The sequence below is a fragment of the Nyctibius grandis genome, chromosome 5 (assembly GCF_013368605.1).
Source record: "Nyctibius grandis isolate bNycGra1 chromosome 5, bNycGra1.pri, whole genome shotgun sequence".
NCBI classification, from domain to species: Eukaryota; Metazoa; Chordata; class Aves; order Nyctibiiformes; family Nyctibiidae; genus Nyctibius; species Nyctibius grandis.
The window spans coordinates 91031071-91047130 of NC_090662.1; the positions used below are offsets into that span (position 1 = coordinate 91031071).

General features: G+C 43.6%; 1 protein-coding gene across 1 annotated transcript in view; it reads right to left on the bottom strand.

Annotated features, from left to right (window-relative positions):
* Positions 1-14982, bottom strand: part of CASR (calcium sensing receptor) — a 43104-nt gene extending 28122 nt beyond the window's left edge. The window contains exons 1-3 of the mRNA XM_068401876.1: positions 14798-14982; positions 5479-5785; positions 1220-2101 (exon numbers count right to left, since the gene is read on the bottom strand). Of these exons, the coding sequence (XP_068257977.1) occupies positions 1220-2101; positions 5479-5785; positions 14798-14982 (1374 nt within the window). The remainder of the gene's footprint in view (positions 1-1219; positions 2102-5478; positions 5786-14797) is intronic.
* Positions 14983-16060: the final 1078 nt, after the last annotated feature.

The following is a 16060-nucleotide window of genomic DNA, read 5'->3' on the forward strand; positions in this document are numbered from 1 at the left end:
CCTCAGAGAGAACTAGCAATCACAGGATTCCCCTAAACCAGGGTCAAACCCTGCACTCATCAACTCTGAGTAAAGTGGTTTCAGTAAACCCAAATCAGATACCTAGAGCAATGCAGGTTTCCCATAAATGCCAAGACAAAGCCTTTCACTTTGGTCTCACTGATGTTTTTGAGTTGACTGAGACTAGACAGGAATCAAACTGCAGTTCCCATGTGCAAATGCTGACCCAACATCTGCAAAGTTTGTGGCATGGATAGCCTTTATTTTGGTTAGACTATCCTGAATAGAGGAAATTACACATCCAAATGGGGATGTGATCCTCCTTACATTCATCCATATTGTTCTAATTTCAGGCATGTTTGGGCCCAAGTTTTCTGTGATGACCAGAACGGGACAAACAGAATTTGCTACATATTTGGCATATCTTCATTTGACAGCCTTACAAGCTAATTCTGTTATTTAAGAATGCAGTAGCTACTAAAAACGCATACTGAATATCACAACGGATAGCGCAATCAAACATATGGTAAAGTATAGAGTATTCATAAAGGATCAGAAGACAAAAATGCCAGAATACCATCCATATGCTGGTGGGCAGAACGCATCGAATGAATGGGTAAATGTGACTAAGTTGTTAGTATCATTTCATCAATTCACAAATATCACTGCCAAATCAAAGCAGCTGTCTATTATTTGCCCAACATCCACACGTTATTTTCCTTCATTACTCAACCTGCTTTAGTTTGATCCTATATAAGCTTAAAACCGTGGAAAAAAAATACAGCCTGTATGGAAAATTGCTGTGGGATTGCAAAAGGCGTAGAGCTTGCCAAAGAAAATGAACTCTAAAAACTGTTTTCCTTGTTCATGTGCTCTCTCCAGGCCCTCTTGTTTATGTAAGGGCTCAATATATGATCAAGTTACCTTGCGTCAGCCAGGCTGTGGTAATTGTCTGTGTGTGCACTTTTGGCCCATAGCAAATGCAAGAAAATTTAACTTAGTTTTAAGACCCTTTCACTGCAGGCAAACCTAACACAACTTACCTTATATTCCCTGCGGGGTGGGAGCGTGCACCTAACTTGCACACAGTGAAATGCTACATTCCAGGAGACTTATGCTGTGGCTGAGACCCACAATTGTGAAAGGCACCCGAAGAGCTCTGGGACATTTGTCTTTTTTCTGCAAGTATATTGCACAGGCACACAAATGAAGGACTTACCTGCCATGCCTCAACCTTCTTAATGTCTGCACAGGATCCGTTAGTGAAGAGTCCTTTCCCAGGGGTACAGGTATATATATCCTGCAAGGCATGGGCAATAGAATATACTGCCAAATACACATTATAGGATATCCGCAAGTGTGTGTAGTCCATGTACGGTGTCTCCACACTAGTGATGTTCTCATCCCCTGTGCATGGAGGTCGGAAGGCAGTCGTTCCATTTCCAGCTCCCAGTCCTTCTTCATGGCCCTTGTGGAAGGCAGTTGAAGCTGGAGAATTTTTGGACCCATCTGGGAGATAGCAGTTAAACGTCTCCTCCCAAAACTCCTTGGCAAAGCCATTGTTGTTGGACTTCTTGGGATGCACCTTCTGCAGGAACTCACGAAAGCCGGGGATCTGTCCTGCCTTCAGTGCAAACCCAATGGTGCTGCCGATGACGCGGAAGAACTCTGGCATGGCTATCAGGGAAGAGCTGGCCCAGGCCTCACTCGCCAGCCAGATCTTCCCCGTGATGTTTCGCCTGACGATCTCTTTGATGAGGGGCTCCAGGTCTGGGCCACTGGAGAAAACAACGATCACCCTTGCTGTGGAGTTCTGGATGACCTCCACCACCTGCTGGATCTCCTCTTCATCCGAGTACTGGGAGATGAGCTCACTAAAATCAATGCAGATGTCTCTCTCCTCTGCCTCCTCCCGAAACTTTTCAATCCCTGGCCGGCCATAATCATCATCGGCTGCAATTGTTCCCACCCAGTTCCAGCGAAAGTACTCGATGATGTCTGCCATCGCTGTGGCCTGATGCTCGTCATTGGGGATTGTGCGGAGGAAGGACTTGAACTGGTTCTTATTGCTCAAGAGACGACTGGATGAGGCATAGCTGACCTGTAGGAGCACAGAGAACAAGCAAAATACACCATGAAGTGAGCTGCCTTGGAATAAATTGCCTACATTTATCTAGCATCGCTGTCAACCTGTGTAACCCTGGATAGGATGAAGAGAGAGCTGAGCACCATGCTGGCAGCCACATACTCTTAGCCTGTGGTTGCATGTGATCCACTCTGAGAGTCTGTATGTTCTTGTAGCTGTGACTGTCTCACAGAGGCACACATACAGGAGCAGCTGCTCGGACATGAGAGTTTGGAGCAAGCTCGTGTCCACCTGCAAGGTCAAGGATCTGAGGGAGAGAAACACTGACACTAGCTTGGAGGAATGGCAAAGAGGTGAGCCACGGATGGCCTACATGCACCTTGCTGCACTTCCTGCCAAATCCAGAATGTATCTTTTAGATAAATAAAGGCAATGCACATAATTCAGACAAAATACAGGCATCTTCTGTCCTTAACCAGACATAAGACAGCAGGCTGGTACTGGCATCCCATACCTACTCTGAAGGGCACTATCTGTCTCTCCTTGCCTCTCACCTCTGTCCCCACCCTTAAACAGGCTCCATCAGGCACCATATGCATGTTATATACAATCCCTGCCAGCTGAAGTAAGAGGTATATCAGGAAACCATAAAACCCAGAAGAGAATAGTTTAAAGACCTGAGAACTTTTAAAACTCACTTATCTCTGCATTTTGAGATTGGTATCTGAACTCTTTAGGACTGACTCTCACTTTGAAAATGTCTTCTATAAACGGCTCATTTTGCACAAAGTGGAAATTTACAGAAAAACTTACCTCCTCCTCAAACTCTAGCATTTAATGTTTCTGCAACAAGAAAGAAAAAGAGGTCTCCTAGTGCAGTTTCAGGGGACACAGGAGCAAATCCTCCTTTCACAGAGCTATACTCTCCCCTGGACAGGCTCCTGCCCAGTGCTATTCTCATCTCCCAAAACCTAGTGCCAGGGGGTACAGGCAAGGTACCCCACTCCCCCATGTGCTGTAAGGGTACACTGAGGTGAGATACTGAGAAACAGAACTGGAGTCATAACATTTTCAGTTTCTATGTCAACGGAATGAGTAATGAGCCTTACATTAATTGTAAAATATACCTCCAACTTGTACTGGAATGCAGGGTCTATTAAGCATGGATTTGCTAATGGGCTTGCTATAAATGGCAGCGATAATGTGTATTCTAATGCTGCCCAACAACTCCCAGTTTAAAAGCCTACTTTCAGTTGTCCTACTTCAACCACCCCGCTGAGATTTCGTTGCAGAACTGAACCTCCTGACATCTACCCATTTCAGCAACCTCTAGATAAGCCTACTGCCTCATAGCGCAAACACCATTCCCTGTTCAAAGGGAAAGTCTGAGAACTGCAAACATCTCTTACGTTCTGTCCAACCCACCAACCCAGCTCAGCTGCCCTCTTTCACCTGGCAATGCGATGTGTAAATTAACGGTATGCCTTAAAATGCCCTCGTGGTGTTTATTACATGCCACCTTCCAATGCTACCCTGGGCAATGCCTAGATAGCTTATATTGGTCTTAGCTTAAACCATTCTTGCCCTGCTCAGAGACCGAATGTCCATTTTTTCAGACTCCTATGAGAGAGTCAACTGATAACGTTAAACAGACAAGATACATTACTGTGCACTAGGCAGACAAGAATCCTTCCTTCTTCATGTGTGGTGCAGAAGGGAACTGGAGCCCTGGCTGAAATAAAGATATATCATCTCAGGACAGACTGAGAGTGCAGTGTGACACAATCTTGTTACAAGGACTCCTGTGAGCTTTGGCACCTGTATTCATTTTAGAAGAGGAATTGGAAATGTTAGGCTATACGAGGCAACACAGAAATGGATAAGGCCAACCACTTTTTCCAAAGTTGTGTAGAAATCTAAAATCAAGAGCAACAACATTAAGCTAAAATATGCCAGCCTCATACTTTTTTTAGGGTTTTCCCAGAGCAGCAAGTTTGTTAAACAGAAGGATGGGATTGTGGGTGCTGCTACTGGCCCCAGTAAAGTCAGCAGACAGCAAGAAGGATGCTGCGACACAGGAGCTGGCACAACTACACCACCACACAGATGATTCCAGCACAAGGCAAGGCATATCCACATGCTCTCAAAAACCCTGTTTTGGAGGCCCTAGGGCAAAAGAGAGGCAGGTCAGCCCAGGAGAAACCTTTGCAGCACCTGATCAGCAGAAGCAACAACTTTACAGATCACCTACTTGAATGATCAGAGATGCTGAGAGACCTAAGAGTAGTTGGCAGTGACTGAGCTTTGCCTTAAGTGGGCTCTGTAGGAGTTGGGCATGACAGGACAGTGACCACGGTGAAGTAACATCACAACTAACCTGTCAAGGCTGGCAACTGCCAATGACTAAATTACCCATGTTCACGGACTAAACCACGCTAGAGGACTCTAGTCCTTCTACACTAAGTTGCTGTTGGCTGAATGCTGTTACTAGCTGCTTGGTAACCTTTGTGTTTGGGGATTGCAAATTGCTAGCAAGACATATTTCTACCATAAGAAAACCCCCGTATTTTGTATTGTTTCCTTCCTTGAGGTTCTATTGGAAATGGCAAAGATTAAACAAGCGGTGGAGGCTGAACTCCCCTTGAGATCTCTGGTATGCAGTTAGGACATACTGGCAGATAGTGGAACGGAGAAGCTGGCACAGCCACTGCACATACCTGTACTGGCCCAAATATATTTCTGGCAAATGTGAGCCTGAAGACTTATATCTCCGCCATAGTAAGCTTTGAGGGAAGTAGACTGCTTTCTTTCATGTAAACTGCTGTCCCATTTCAAAAGCCAGTGCTTCTCATCGTCCTGTTGCCCCTCAGCCCTCCAAGGATGTATTCGTACAGCTAGGGCCATTGCGTTTCTAAACCTTCCTTTGCTTGTGTCCTGGTTTGGACTAGGACAAACTTTTCAGTTAAGTTTCTTTTAAGTGACTGTACTTTCTGAAGTTGACTACACGAGCTTGTTGCTGTGGAAACTAGGGTCCCTGTTGGGTCTCTTTGTTCCATGAAGGAAAGGACGTAAAATTGTTGTACCTGCGGGGAGGAGCGGACAGGACAGGTGACCCAAACCTGACCAATGAAGTATTCCATCCCACTCACGTGATATACGCAGTTTAAAGCTGAGGGACCACAAGGGTCACACTCTCTTCCCCTGTCGCCGACATCCAGGGAGGACTGTCCGCTTAACAGCCCGCCCAGCCTTAAACAGTGACAGACTGAAACAGAGATGGAGCGCATAAGGCAGCAGTGCAGTTCCCTATCCTGGTTCTATGATGTACTTAAAGATCCCCTCCAAACAGCAATACCCCCAGCTGTACCTAAACAAGAGAAGTGAAAGCATACCTGAGGTATGTAAAAGAGTCCCAGCAGATTGGCCACGGCGGTAGAGATGCCAGAGCCGGTTGCCCCCACGACTGCAATGGTGGAAGGGATATGTTCCGAGCAGTTGCAGAATTCATCCAGGTTCAAGGAGTCTATCTTGTTCTGGGCCACAAAACTCAGTGTGGCCTCAAGGGCTTTAGAGACTGTATTGCAAGTGTCAAATATCCTGTATCCTAGGGTCATGTTGGGGAGGAGAGTTGGGCTATTGTTTATTTCTTCTATGGCAAAGATCATAGCCTGGAGCCAGCGGAAGCCTCGGAAATTATACCTGGGGAAGCGAAAATAAAAATAAAATAGTGAGAAGGAGGGAAACAGAGGAGAGGAGACCAGGACTGAGACAAAGACAGAGTGAAGAATTCCAGATACAAAAGGCAAAGCAACTTATGCAATTTCTTGCATCCCACTAAATTTGGAAAGTTTTGCTTTTGTGTTCAGTGGTTACAGAAGAGGCGTACATATGCTGCAAGGTTTTGTTCTGGTTTTCAGCTCTTCAGTTTGGGAGCTCACTTCAGAGGTCATGAGGATGAGGTGAACTTTTCTAAGTCCTCTAAAGTCTGGAAAAGTTGAAAGAGAGCATGCATGTGGTGTTGGCTCTGGACTGTCTCTTCTGCTCAGTACCCTAAACCTGGATCTTGTGATTCCTGAGCAAATGCTTTGACACAAAGCTACACCGACCAGGTTTCCTTCCAGGCTCCTCTGACATGTTTCTGAATGCAGATGGCAGTGTCTGCAAAGCCTGTGCTGAGCGCGATGCTGTCAGGGACTTGAGCTCAGGGATACTCAGTGTGTCAGCTCCTCGTGGCTTTAGGCAGGCAGAGTGAGCTGAGACACAGCACTGGAGTGCCCCTGGATGCAAAGGTGCCTGGTAGCTCTGCTCAAGGAAATTTGGCCTCACAACGCACACTTCACACTACGAGAGAGGGCACAGTCACCGTGTTTATATCAGAGAATAGAGATGTGCTATAAATGTAAATCCTAGCTTCCTAACTTGTTAATTAGATGCTTCAGTGTTTTCATTAAAGGAATAACTTTCTCTTTATTATAGTGCTTTAGATACGAGCTCAGAAGATGCCATCAGAGCTGGCCTGTGAAATGGAAACTCTTGCTTCTTGAAGCTTCCTCTGTTCTCTAAAATGGAGCAGCTGAGTTTTCTGGCACTCTCTTAACTGTGCATGGAGCTAACCCAGAGCTAGGGAGCGGTGGCAAGAGTGTGCTGCAGGACCTGGGAGTCCCTGCTTAGAGCATCACATGGGCTGGCAGTGAAAGAAGCTGATGCAGGGTGAGTGACTACTTACCCAAAAAAAGAGAGAAGCTTCTTAGTGGAAAGCAGCAGGAAGAAAGTCACTTTGATATGTGTTATTCTCAAGTTTTACCTACTGTGTTTTCTTCTGTAAAGCTGCAAAAGCAACTGGTTGTGTGCCTGTGAAGCTGCAATGTTTTAGGGTAATTCAGCTGGAACGGCAGAATCATGAACTGAAACCTGCCCTTCCTTGTAATGCGCTATAGGTCAGGATAGCACTTAGTTTGCAGTTTTGTGTTGCGTTGTGGCTGGAAAGTGTCAAAGCTGTTATGCTTGAGATCCACTGGGAAAACTGACAGGCCCTAGAACTGCAAGACCCTGGGGAAATGGCCTGCCCAAGAACAGATTCTATATGAATTTTAGGTTTCACGAGTGACATTTTGAAATGCTTTGAGAGATGTTTCCATTATCAAGGTGAAGATTTCTAAAGATAAGCTTCATGAAATCACAAACTTCCAATCTCTGAGATATACGACCTGAACATTTTTTAATTGCTGGATTAAATGAATTGCTTCCAAAGCTGATGTTAGCTATGTCTGACTTCTTTAAAGCTGATGAACATAGCCACATCACTTCCATTCTAGGAGTTTTATTTTATTTGTCTGGGATCAGAAGTTCTAAAGATATCACGTCTAAGGTTTATCTTTAAGTCTTAAAAAATCATTTATTCAACTTCATTTCACCCGCTCCAGACATCTTTGGCCAACTTCCAAATGAGGTTCTCCTCTGAGATTGTACCTCAAAGACTGGACAGTGTGGTTTCCTTACAAATCTCTTCAAGTCAAAAAGTTTGAGGCCAATAAAAATCCTTAATTACAATTTATGACCAAAGGGATAGCTAGCTATTTTAAGATCACCTTTAAGAAAATGGACACCCTTTAGAACACATGAGTGTGTGTTACAGTTAGAAGTGATTTGGTCATTTAGAATATTTTTTGCTCTAGTTCAAAACCATTAAGGAGTGAGACACAATAGGAGAGCTCTGAAATAAAAGGGCAAGTCTCAGAGTGAAATAGGCAGTGAGTGTTGTGCATAGAAAAAAGATGTGCTGGGCACACCACGCTGCCTCCTGTGATCGGTAATGCTCGCTGGGATTAATGGCAGCAAGAAGGGGTTTTGTGACACTTCTTTTTAAAAAGCTAAATGTGCTTACAGATATTTTTAATTTGAATGAAAATAGGATTTGAAGCCAGGAACTATATTCAGGCTCCTCAAGTGAAAGAGAAAAATCTGAAAGAATTTTCTATATTTAAAGGGAAGACTTCTGAGAAGCTGGGAAGTTCAAAGGTACCACTATACCCCTGTGAAAAGCTTCACACATTTGAGCATGTGTAAAAGTAAATTTAAGCCTGCTCACATTAAATTATGCAGGTGGAGTATGACACGGAATCCTTTTGCCTTGACAGCAATTTGGCTTAATTTTTTTAAAATGCAGCAAGGTGGTATCTTCAAAAGCAGTAAGAACTGGACTGTCTTCCCCTTGACTTCAGAGAATGTGTTTGCCATTTCATTCAGTAGATGCAGACTAAGGCCCATGATGCACAATTGCTTTCATTTTCCTTTCTGACATATGCTCCTGATGAATGTTGATTTACAGCATAAGGCCTGTACTTCAGGTACTTGAGTTTGGATTGGTTTTATTTTGGAGGCGAAAGGAGGGCAGGGGGTGTCTTCTAGGAGCTAGACTACAAAATGTCTTTGAAATGCTTTTGATAATTTACCTCAAACTATCATGGGCAGGAGACCTGCAGTTCTCTTCAGTGGCACCTCTGCTGATAGCAGCATCAGGAGATCAGGAGAAGAGGATCAGATGGGATAGAGACAAACAACACCTTTCTCTGTCTTCTCTAATACCTGATAGAGCTTCAGACAAGGTCTCATTTTGTCCCCTGATACTGTGTTGTATCAGTACTATAACACAGACATAGTCAGATGAAGGCAGTTCCACTAAACTGGTCTAAATGAAGCAAGATTTCATGATTCCTTCAATCCCAGTGAATGGAAATTGTGTGGATAAATTCTCTCCCATTGTACTGTAAGTCCCCAGCAAGGGGCTGCAGATAGGTTCCTCTTGGCTTGGTGTGTACATAAGAGCAGCCTTTGAACCTGGCAGCAGGCTACACTGATCCAGCTGACCTCCCGTGCTATGCTGCTGCTGGGACTAATATGACTAGTCAACTGTAATGTTCTGTCAACCATGCAGAAATTTGACTGGTAATTTCCATGAAGAAACTGCAAAGGATTTGCTAACAGAAGCAAACTTTTCATTAGATTTCCAGAAGCTTTAAATAGCCACTGATATTTTCTCGGTGGAAAATAAGCAGCCTCCAAAACTTATTTTCTGCCATATTACTTTACAGGTACATTGGCATAGACTTGTATTTTAACACTTCTGAGATACGGTGCTATAAGAAGTGGTCATTAAGCTCTTAATGAGAGTTTAATGTAAATAATTCAGTGCCCAAAGGTGTAGATAGGAATTTTTATTTACACTCAGTTCTTTAAATGTTTTTCCTTTGATGCCTGTTCTCCCACCCATCAGAGTATGCAACTCACTGATCTTTCTATTCCCAGGCAGGAGCACGAACAGGGAAAGAGAAATCAGAAACAGTTCCTCCACAAATCCTCATTTTAATTGTCACATCTGCAGGGGACAGATTATCTTTGCAGACGCTCAGTTTGCTAGATAGGAAACTGCAAGATCTTACTGATTCCCACAGGTTTCTTTCTAGTTGGAATAAATGTGTCTGTCAAGGGGTGCTAGGATGGCTTAAACGTCTCAGTCAATGTTACAAAGCAAGGGTATATAAATTAAGGGACATAAGCTCACTGCATAGTTTTAGCTCCCCACAGCTCCATCCCCTGTTTGTTTGCTTGTTTGCTTGTCTGGTTTGGTTTGAACAGCTCATACTGTCTGAATCCAGCAGGGAAATTAGTCCTGATCCCTGTTGGCTTTCATAAAGGAATAATTCACAGCCTCATGTGAATTCATGACCTGCATTTATCAAAACTTGCAAGGCACTGAACTAAAAGCAATAGAATATGAAGGAAAAGAAGGTGAAAGTAATGTGAAAGCCGTATTTACAGCTTTCATTTACCCTCCCATATCTGACAGGTACTTTTATTCAAGAATGGTGGCAAAACCTGCCTATACCTCTCGGCTCACGCCAGTACTCCGCTTTCTCTAGTGGTTGTATGCACATACTAATTTCTCTGTCCTCTCTAGATTTCCAGTACATTAATTACATGTTATTGCTGCTACTACCACTGCTATTACTAAGCTATGCAAAGGGGAGACCTTCAGTCGTTTGTTGGATTCCTGTAGTCAGTAGGTATAACGAGTTGCTTACTACCCTCAGAAGTTAGGGCTATGGGTAAGGGGAATTATGCAGACCAAAGAAAATTTAAAAAAAAATTCAGAAGATAGGTGGAAGAGAAAGAGGAAAAGAAAATAATTTGGTCTCAGTGAACAAGTTCTAAATATCATGCTATGCATTCAGTTCTGCAGTGGGATTAGCAAATCCATCCCCAAGGGGCAGAACTAAAATTCTCTGTTTTCTCAGACAGATACACAGACTCAGTGAGCCAAAGTGTCCCGGAGCCATGCCCTGTGAAGTCCTGCACTATGGCATGGGGACCATGTCTCACCACAGTTTCACAGCCTGAACGCTATGTGTCACAGTGTGGGACCTTGGCTGGATTGCTGATCAGAATACAGGGAATATGCATTAAAAATGATGACCTAGTGACACCATATTGGCAACACTGTAGCTCAGCGCAGTAAGGATATGTCCTCACTGCAAACAGTTCATTACAGTAAGAGGAATCCATGGGTACCGCCCACCTCACAGAATCACAGAATCACAGAATGTTAGGGATTGGAAGGGACCTCGAAAGATCATCTAGTCCAATCCCCCTGCCGGAGCAGGATTGCCTAGATCATATCACACAGGAACGCGTCCAGGTGGGTTTTGAATGTCTCCAGAGAAGGAGACTCCACAACCTCTCTGGGCAGCCTGTTCCAGTGTTCGGTCACCCTCACCGTAAAGAAGTTTTTCCTCATATTTAAGTGGAACCTCCTGTGCTCCAGCTTGCACCCATTGCCCCTTGTCCTGTCGAGGGATGTCACTGAGAAGAGCCTGGCTCCATCCTCATGACACTTGCCCTTTACATATTTATAAACATTAATGAGGTCACCCCTCAGTCTCCTCTTCTCTAAGCTAAAGAAACCCAGGTCCCTCAGCCTCTCCTCATAAGGGAGATGTTCCACTCCCTTAATCATCTTCGTGGCTCTGCGCTGGACTCTCTCTAGCAGTTCCCTGTCCTTCTTGAACTGAGGGGCCCAGAACTGGACACGATATTCCAGATGCGGCCTCACCAGGGCAGAGTAGAGGGGGAGGAGAACCTCTCTCACCTGTGCAATAACGCTCGCAATAATGCTAACGATAGCACCACCATCACTACTGCTAATCTACCTGAAATCAAGAAAGGACGGAGAAATCAGGCTATGAATAGGCCTCTGTGGGTGCTGACAGGGAATGGGGGTCACGGACTGCTTATGCTGTGCTCAGCCTTTGCCTCCTTGCCTCCACTGCACACATCAGATACGCATCAGCAGATGTTGTAAGGAAAGTTGCTGCAACAGCACACAAAGACAGAAGGTGTATTTATATCAAATGCGGGATACTTGATTGCTTAAACAATAAGCCATGTAAGGACTTCTGAAACACAGGAAACAAAATTGCTCTCGGTTTCCGTACTCCTATCTGACATTTGGTGTGGCAAAATCATGAGGAAGTTTTCACTTTGGACTCTAACAACTCAGTGCTTAAAGTGTGAAGATGAATTTTCAGTAGAATCGGCACAAAAAGAACCGAGAACAGATCATTACTGTTCCTTTTTTCCTTTCACTGCTGAGTCATATATGTAGTTTTTCAAATAACCATGTGCAGGGTATGCACAGTAGGTTCAGGACAGTACACGTGCTGAGCTGGGGAGAAAGGTGCCATGCCACAAGAGTATGAAGAGCATGAAAAACTGAGAAAGTGGAAAGAAAACTCTCCTATCCATTTTGAGAAGCCCTGTGTGGGAGGCATAGGTATGGCACTGAACACAGCTAAATGTGTGGAAAGATGTCCAAACAGCACAGATCAGGTTGAACAGTCCTCAAAAGAAAGGAAAGCTACATTATCTTGAATTGTTTGATATAGAACTCCAGAGAGACAGGAGCAAACCAGCCACGGTGTTTCAGTGGGACCCTTAGGTCTTTTCTTGGTCTCAAAGCAAGGAGATTTTTGTATGGTCTGATGACTTGTTGCTGTTGCCGCCTAATGGGGGAGTATGAGGAAAGAGAGAGGATGCCCACATACTCCTAGAGTGACCTGGGTCTAATTTTATTATGTAACATGAGACACATTTTCCTATGTAATAAAGAGTTTAAAAGCTGTACACAGCCAACTAAAAACGGTATAAAACTGATTTGCCTCAGCTTTGAAAAGACACAGCAGCACTGGAGAAGGCTCAGAGAAAGGCAACAAGGGCAGTCAAAGGTACGGGACAGATTTAGCACCTTTGGTTTGACCAGGTACAGCCATGCTTATGGTCTTCTAGTGGATTTTTCACCCTATAAAAGTTTTTGACCCTACAAGATTGGGGAGATTTTACTTTGGAAAGAAACTAGAGCCTATCTTTTTTTTTTTCCTTCTCCCCAGAAAATGAGAGTTCACTCATTCCAGACTAGCCACCCGCCCAGAACTGAGGAAACTCAAATGTGATATGAAAGACTGTAGCTCATGACTTGAAGAATGTATTAGGCTCTTAGAGCCAGCACGCACAACCCTGGCCCAAGCTACTACCTAATCACAGAGTCCAAAACCAAAAAGGACCACTATGGTTGTGTTGTGAGATCTCTGTACGAGTCCAATCAGATGAATTTTCTGACTTAAATTCTGCTTAAAATAGAAAAATCGTTTCAGGAAAAATATCTGCTCTCAATTTAACATGTACCAATAACAAGGAAAACACCATAGCACATAAATTGTCCCATGGATTAATTTTCAAGAAAATCTGATGACCAGTCTCAAAAAGTCTTCTCAATCCAATTTCTTTTGAATTAAACCTTTCCTGGAAATGGACATTTTCTGGTGAAGACATGTGCAATGAAGGAGCTTCCAGTCATCTCTAGTCCAATCATCCCCTTGTTCTTATTGTAGTTGCTACCACCTCTGCAGCTAGATCTCTGCCTTTAAGTATTCTCTCTCCTTTTGCATTATGCTATCAACTCACAATTTATCCAGCTCCTTGAAGGAGTGTGGCAAAGTGGCACAAATGCCTCTTCAGTCAACTCCTCTCTTTTGCACCTGCAACTTCTTGGTGCAGGGGTAAGAGGAACACAGATTTTAGCTAGGCAAATTTCAGGTGGAAGATGCCTTTTAGCAGATCAAATGCCACCCAGAAGGATTTCCCATTGTGTCCTTAAAACAGCTGGTCTGGCTTTTCAGGATTTGCCTGTTGTTGGCAGTGCTACCTCATTAACAAATCTTCTGGCAACCACACACTTGTAGTACTCATAGGGGAACATTCTCCTGTGATCCATTCTAATAATGTGACCATGTCAAGGGAGTCACCGAGGCTGACCCAGTGCTGACAGAAATGAAAGCTATGTTCAGTTTGCAAATATCTGCACTGTCCTGCCTGCCACCTGGAGCAGGTGAAGACGACCACAGAGCTGAAAACATCCATTGCTTTTCAGCATTCCACTTTTAAAATGCCACATCTGGGAGAGAAAAAAATGCTGAAAATCTAGCAGAACTTCTTGCTCCACAAAGTGGATATTTCACATACATTTAGTTCATGACTTTCTAGTGCATGCACAGAATAAGCCAAAAGAAACCCTGCTTAATTACACTTCTTTCTGTGTGCTTGCTCTGAGACCATCTGGGGATGATCTCATAACCTAGATGGATGAGTCCTGCTCAGTGTCTCAGCGGGAAATCGCACCTGGAATCTGTAAGCATAGCAGGAATGCCGTTAGCCATTCTTCATTACCAGCTGCAACAAAACTGTACTAAATCCCCAGTCTAGGATGAGAGGTCCAAATAATTCCAGCTACACAATTCTTCACATATGATTACAGAACAGGTCCTATAACACTGAAGTGTTTTCCCATGCATGGTCATGACAAAACTCCACAACAATTTCTTATGTTTTGTTTATATGACATTTCAGTTGCAGTCAGTTTCTGTCACACTTCATATGTATTATGTGCAGGGTTGTAAGGTTAAAAATTCTTCATGTTTCATCATAAAAATGGCTACACTTTAATAATAATATACTTTGTTTTCATGTGCGTTTCTCCCTCCAGGGTTAACTGCCAAAGACTGAAGAAAAAGCCTATATGCACTGTTTACACAGAAGAAAGGGACATTGGGTGAGGAAAGCCTGAGTAACGAGTTCAAGTCTGGGACTTTGTAAAGGTCCTAAAGAGACTTCTGTGTGTTCAGTGGGACTTTTCAAAAGCAGTGACCTATCTCACTTTCACCTATTCACTTGTTTAGGCAACTAAACAGCTTGTAAAGTTTTAGAAGATGAGAGGCAGAACTGGAAATAAATGCCAAAATTTGATTTTTAAGCTATTTTACTATGCATGACTGTAATCAAATGAACTTAAGGACACTATGGGTTATTTTCCATCCTTCTGCTAGGAAAGCGCATTTTCAGATACTATTCAAATGTCCACTGTGAATGGCCAGACAGCTTCATCTTTCACTGTCTGAATATTATTTATGTTACTGTTTAACATATGCACTTCTTGTCTTTACATGCCTGTTTTATTCTACTATTTGCACCATACTTTCCCATTGCCTCTACAAGCATCAGTTTACAGACTGTATTTACACAGTGTATAGCATGTCACCTGTAGCCAAGAAAGGGAAAGACCCCCCCAACCAAAACTTTTTATTTTTTCTTTTCGTGACTTACCTTATACACTCCACTGATTCCGGTCTTGATTTTAGATCCTGGTCTTTAGCAGCCACTCCAAAATGAATGGGGAACAATCCTCCGAGAATAATGTCTCCCTTCTTCTGTGCCCGTTGGTTTGGCCCATAGGCAGCTGTGTTCGAGGTAAATAGCAAAAGAATCAAGCAGCAGCTATATAAAGTCATTGTTCCTCTTTTCACTGCGGGGTTACAGGATGCAAAATTGGAAAAGGTGATGTAAGAAAGCAGATGTCGTAGTGTCTAAGCTTTTCCTTTCCTTAATATAGCACAGAGAGGATTTGGGACACATGTCTGCAGGGAGATAAGCAACAAGGTGGGAGCCACAGTGTTGGTGTTTCTCCCTCTGTCTTCTCCATTGCAAACCAACAATTCAGCAGTCCTTCTTTCTTCATAACCAAAGCATCTCAGAGCCCATCTCCGAGAACTGCAAAAGAAAGACATGAAAAGTGATCCCAGCTACACACCAGGACCTCATGCTGCCATGATGGTTCTGCATTGTCCCATCAACTTCTTAGTATGCCCTCGTGGCCACCCCCACTCAAGAACCTGTGCAGGACACATCCCAACTTTGACAGAGTAAGTCAGATATACCAGTGATGCCGACCACACCTCCTCAAACAAGTGTCGTGGATTCTCTTGGATGCCTAATTCTCTATCACATGTGTGAGGTGGGTGTCTTCCCATCATCTTCCTATGGTTCTGCAAGCCTCTGGTCACAGGAGACCCTGTAAAACTTGTGATCAGACCTCCACAAACAGAGCACACTGTGAGAGACTTGGATGGGCAAGTGGGAAATAAGGAAGCATCGAATCCAGTAAGAATCAAACCTTTCTCTTAAGAAAAGAATTATGATAATCTTGTGGTGTTGGTCCATCCCCTCCTTTCCATTGACTGTTCTTAAGTCTCTGCTTTGAACTTATCCTTTTTAAAAATAAAACAAGGTCACAAGAAAGACTTATTTCACATTGAAAGTGAGGATGACTTCCAGGGAAGTATTTGAAATCAAGATACTTCTTCCATCACGAAGACTTGAAAGGTTCAGTGATCATGTCATTGCAAGCTTAGCTGTGGAGCTTTGAAGACGGCATCCTGGGGATGAGAAATATTGCAGCTTCTCTGTGCTCAATACATTTTCCCTGCAGCACATCTACAGACCTGCCAAATGAAAAACTAACTTAATTAGGGCATATGAAAATGGCTATGGCTATGGGGGAGAAGGTAGCACAAAAAAATTGTAATAAAC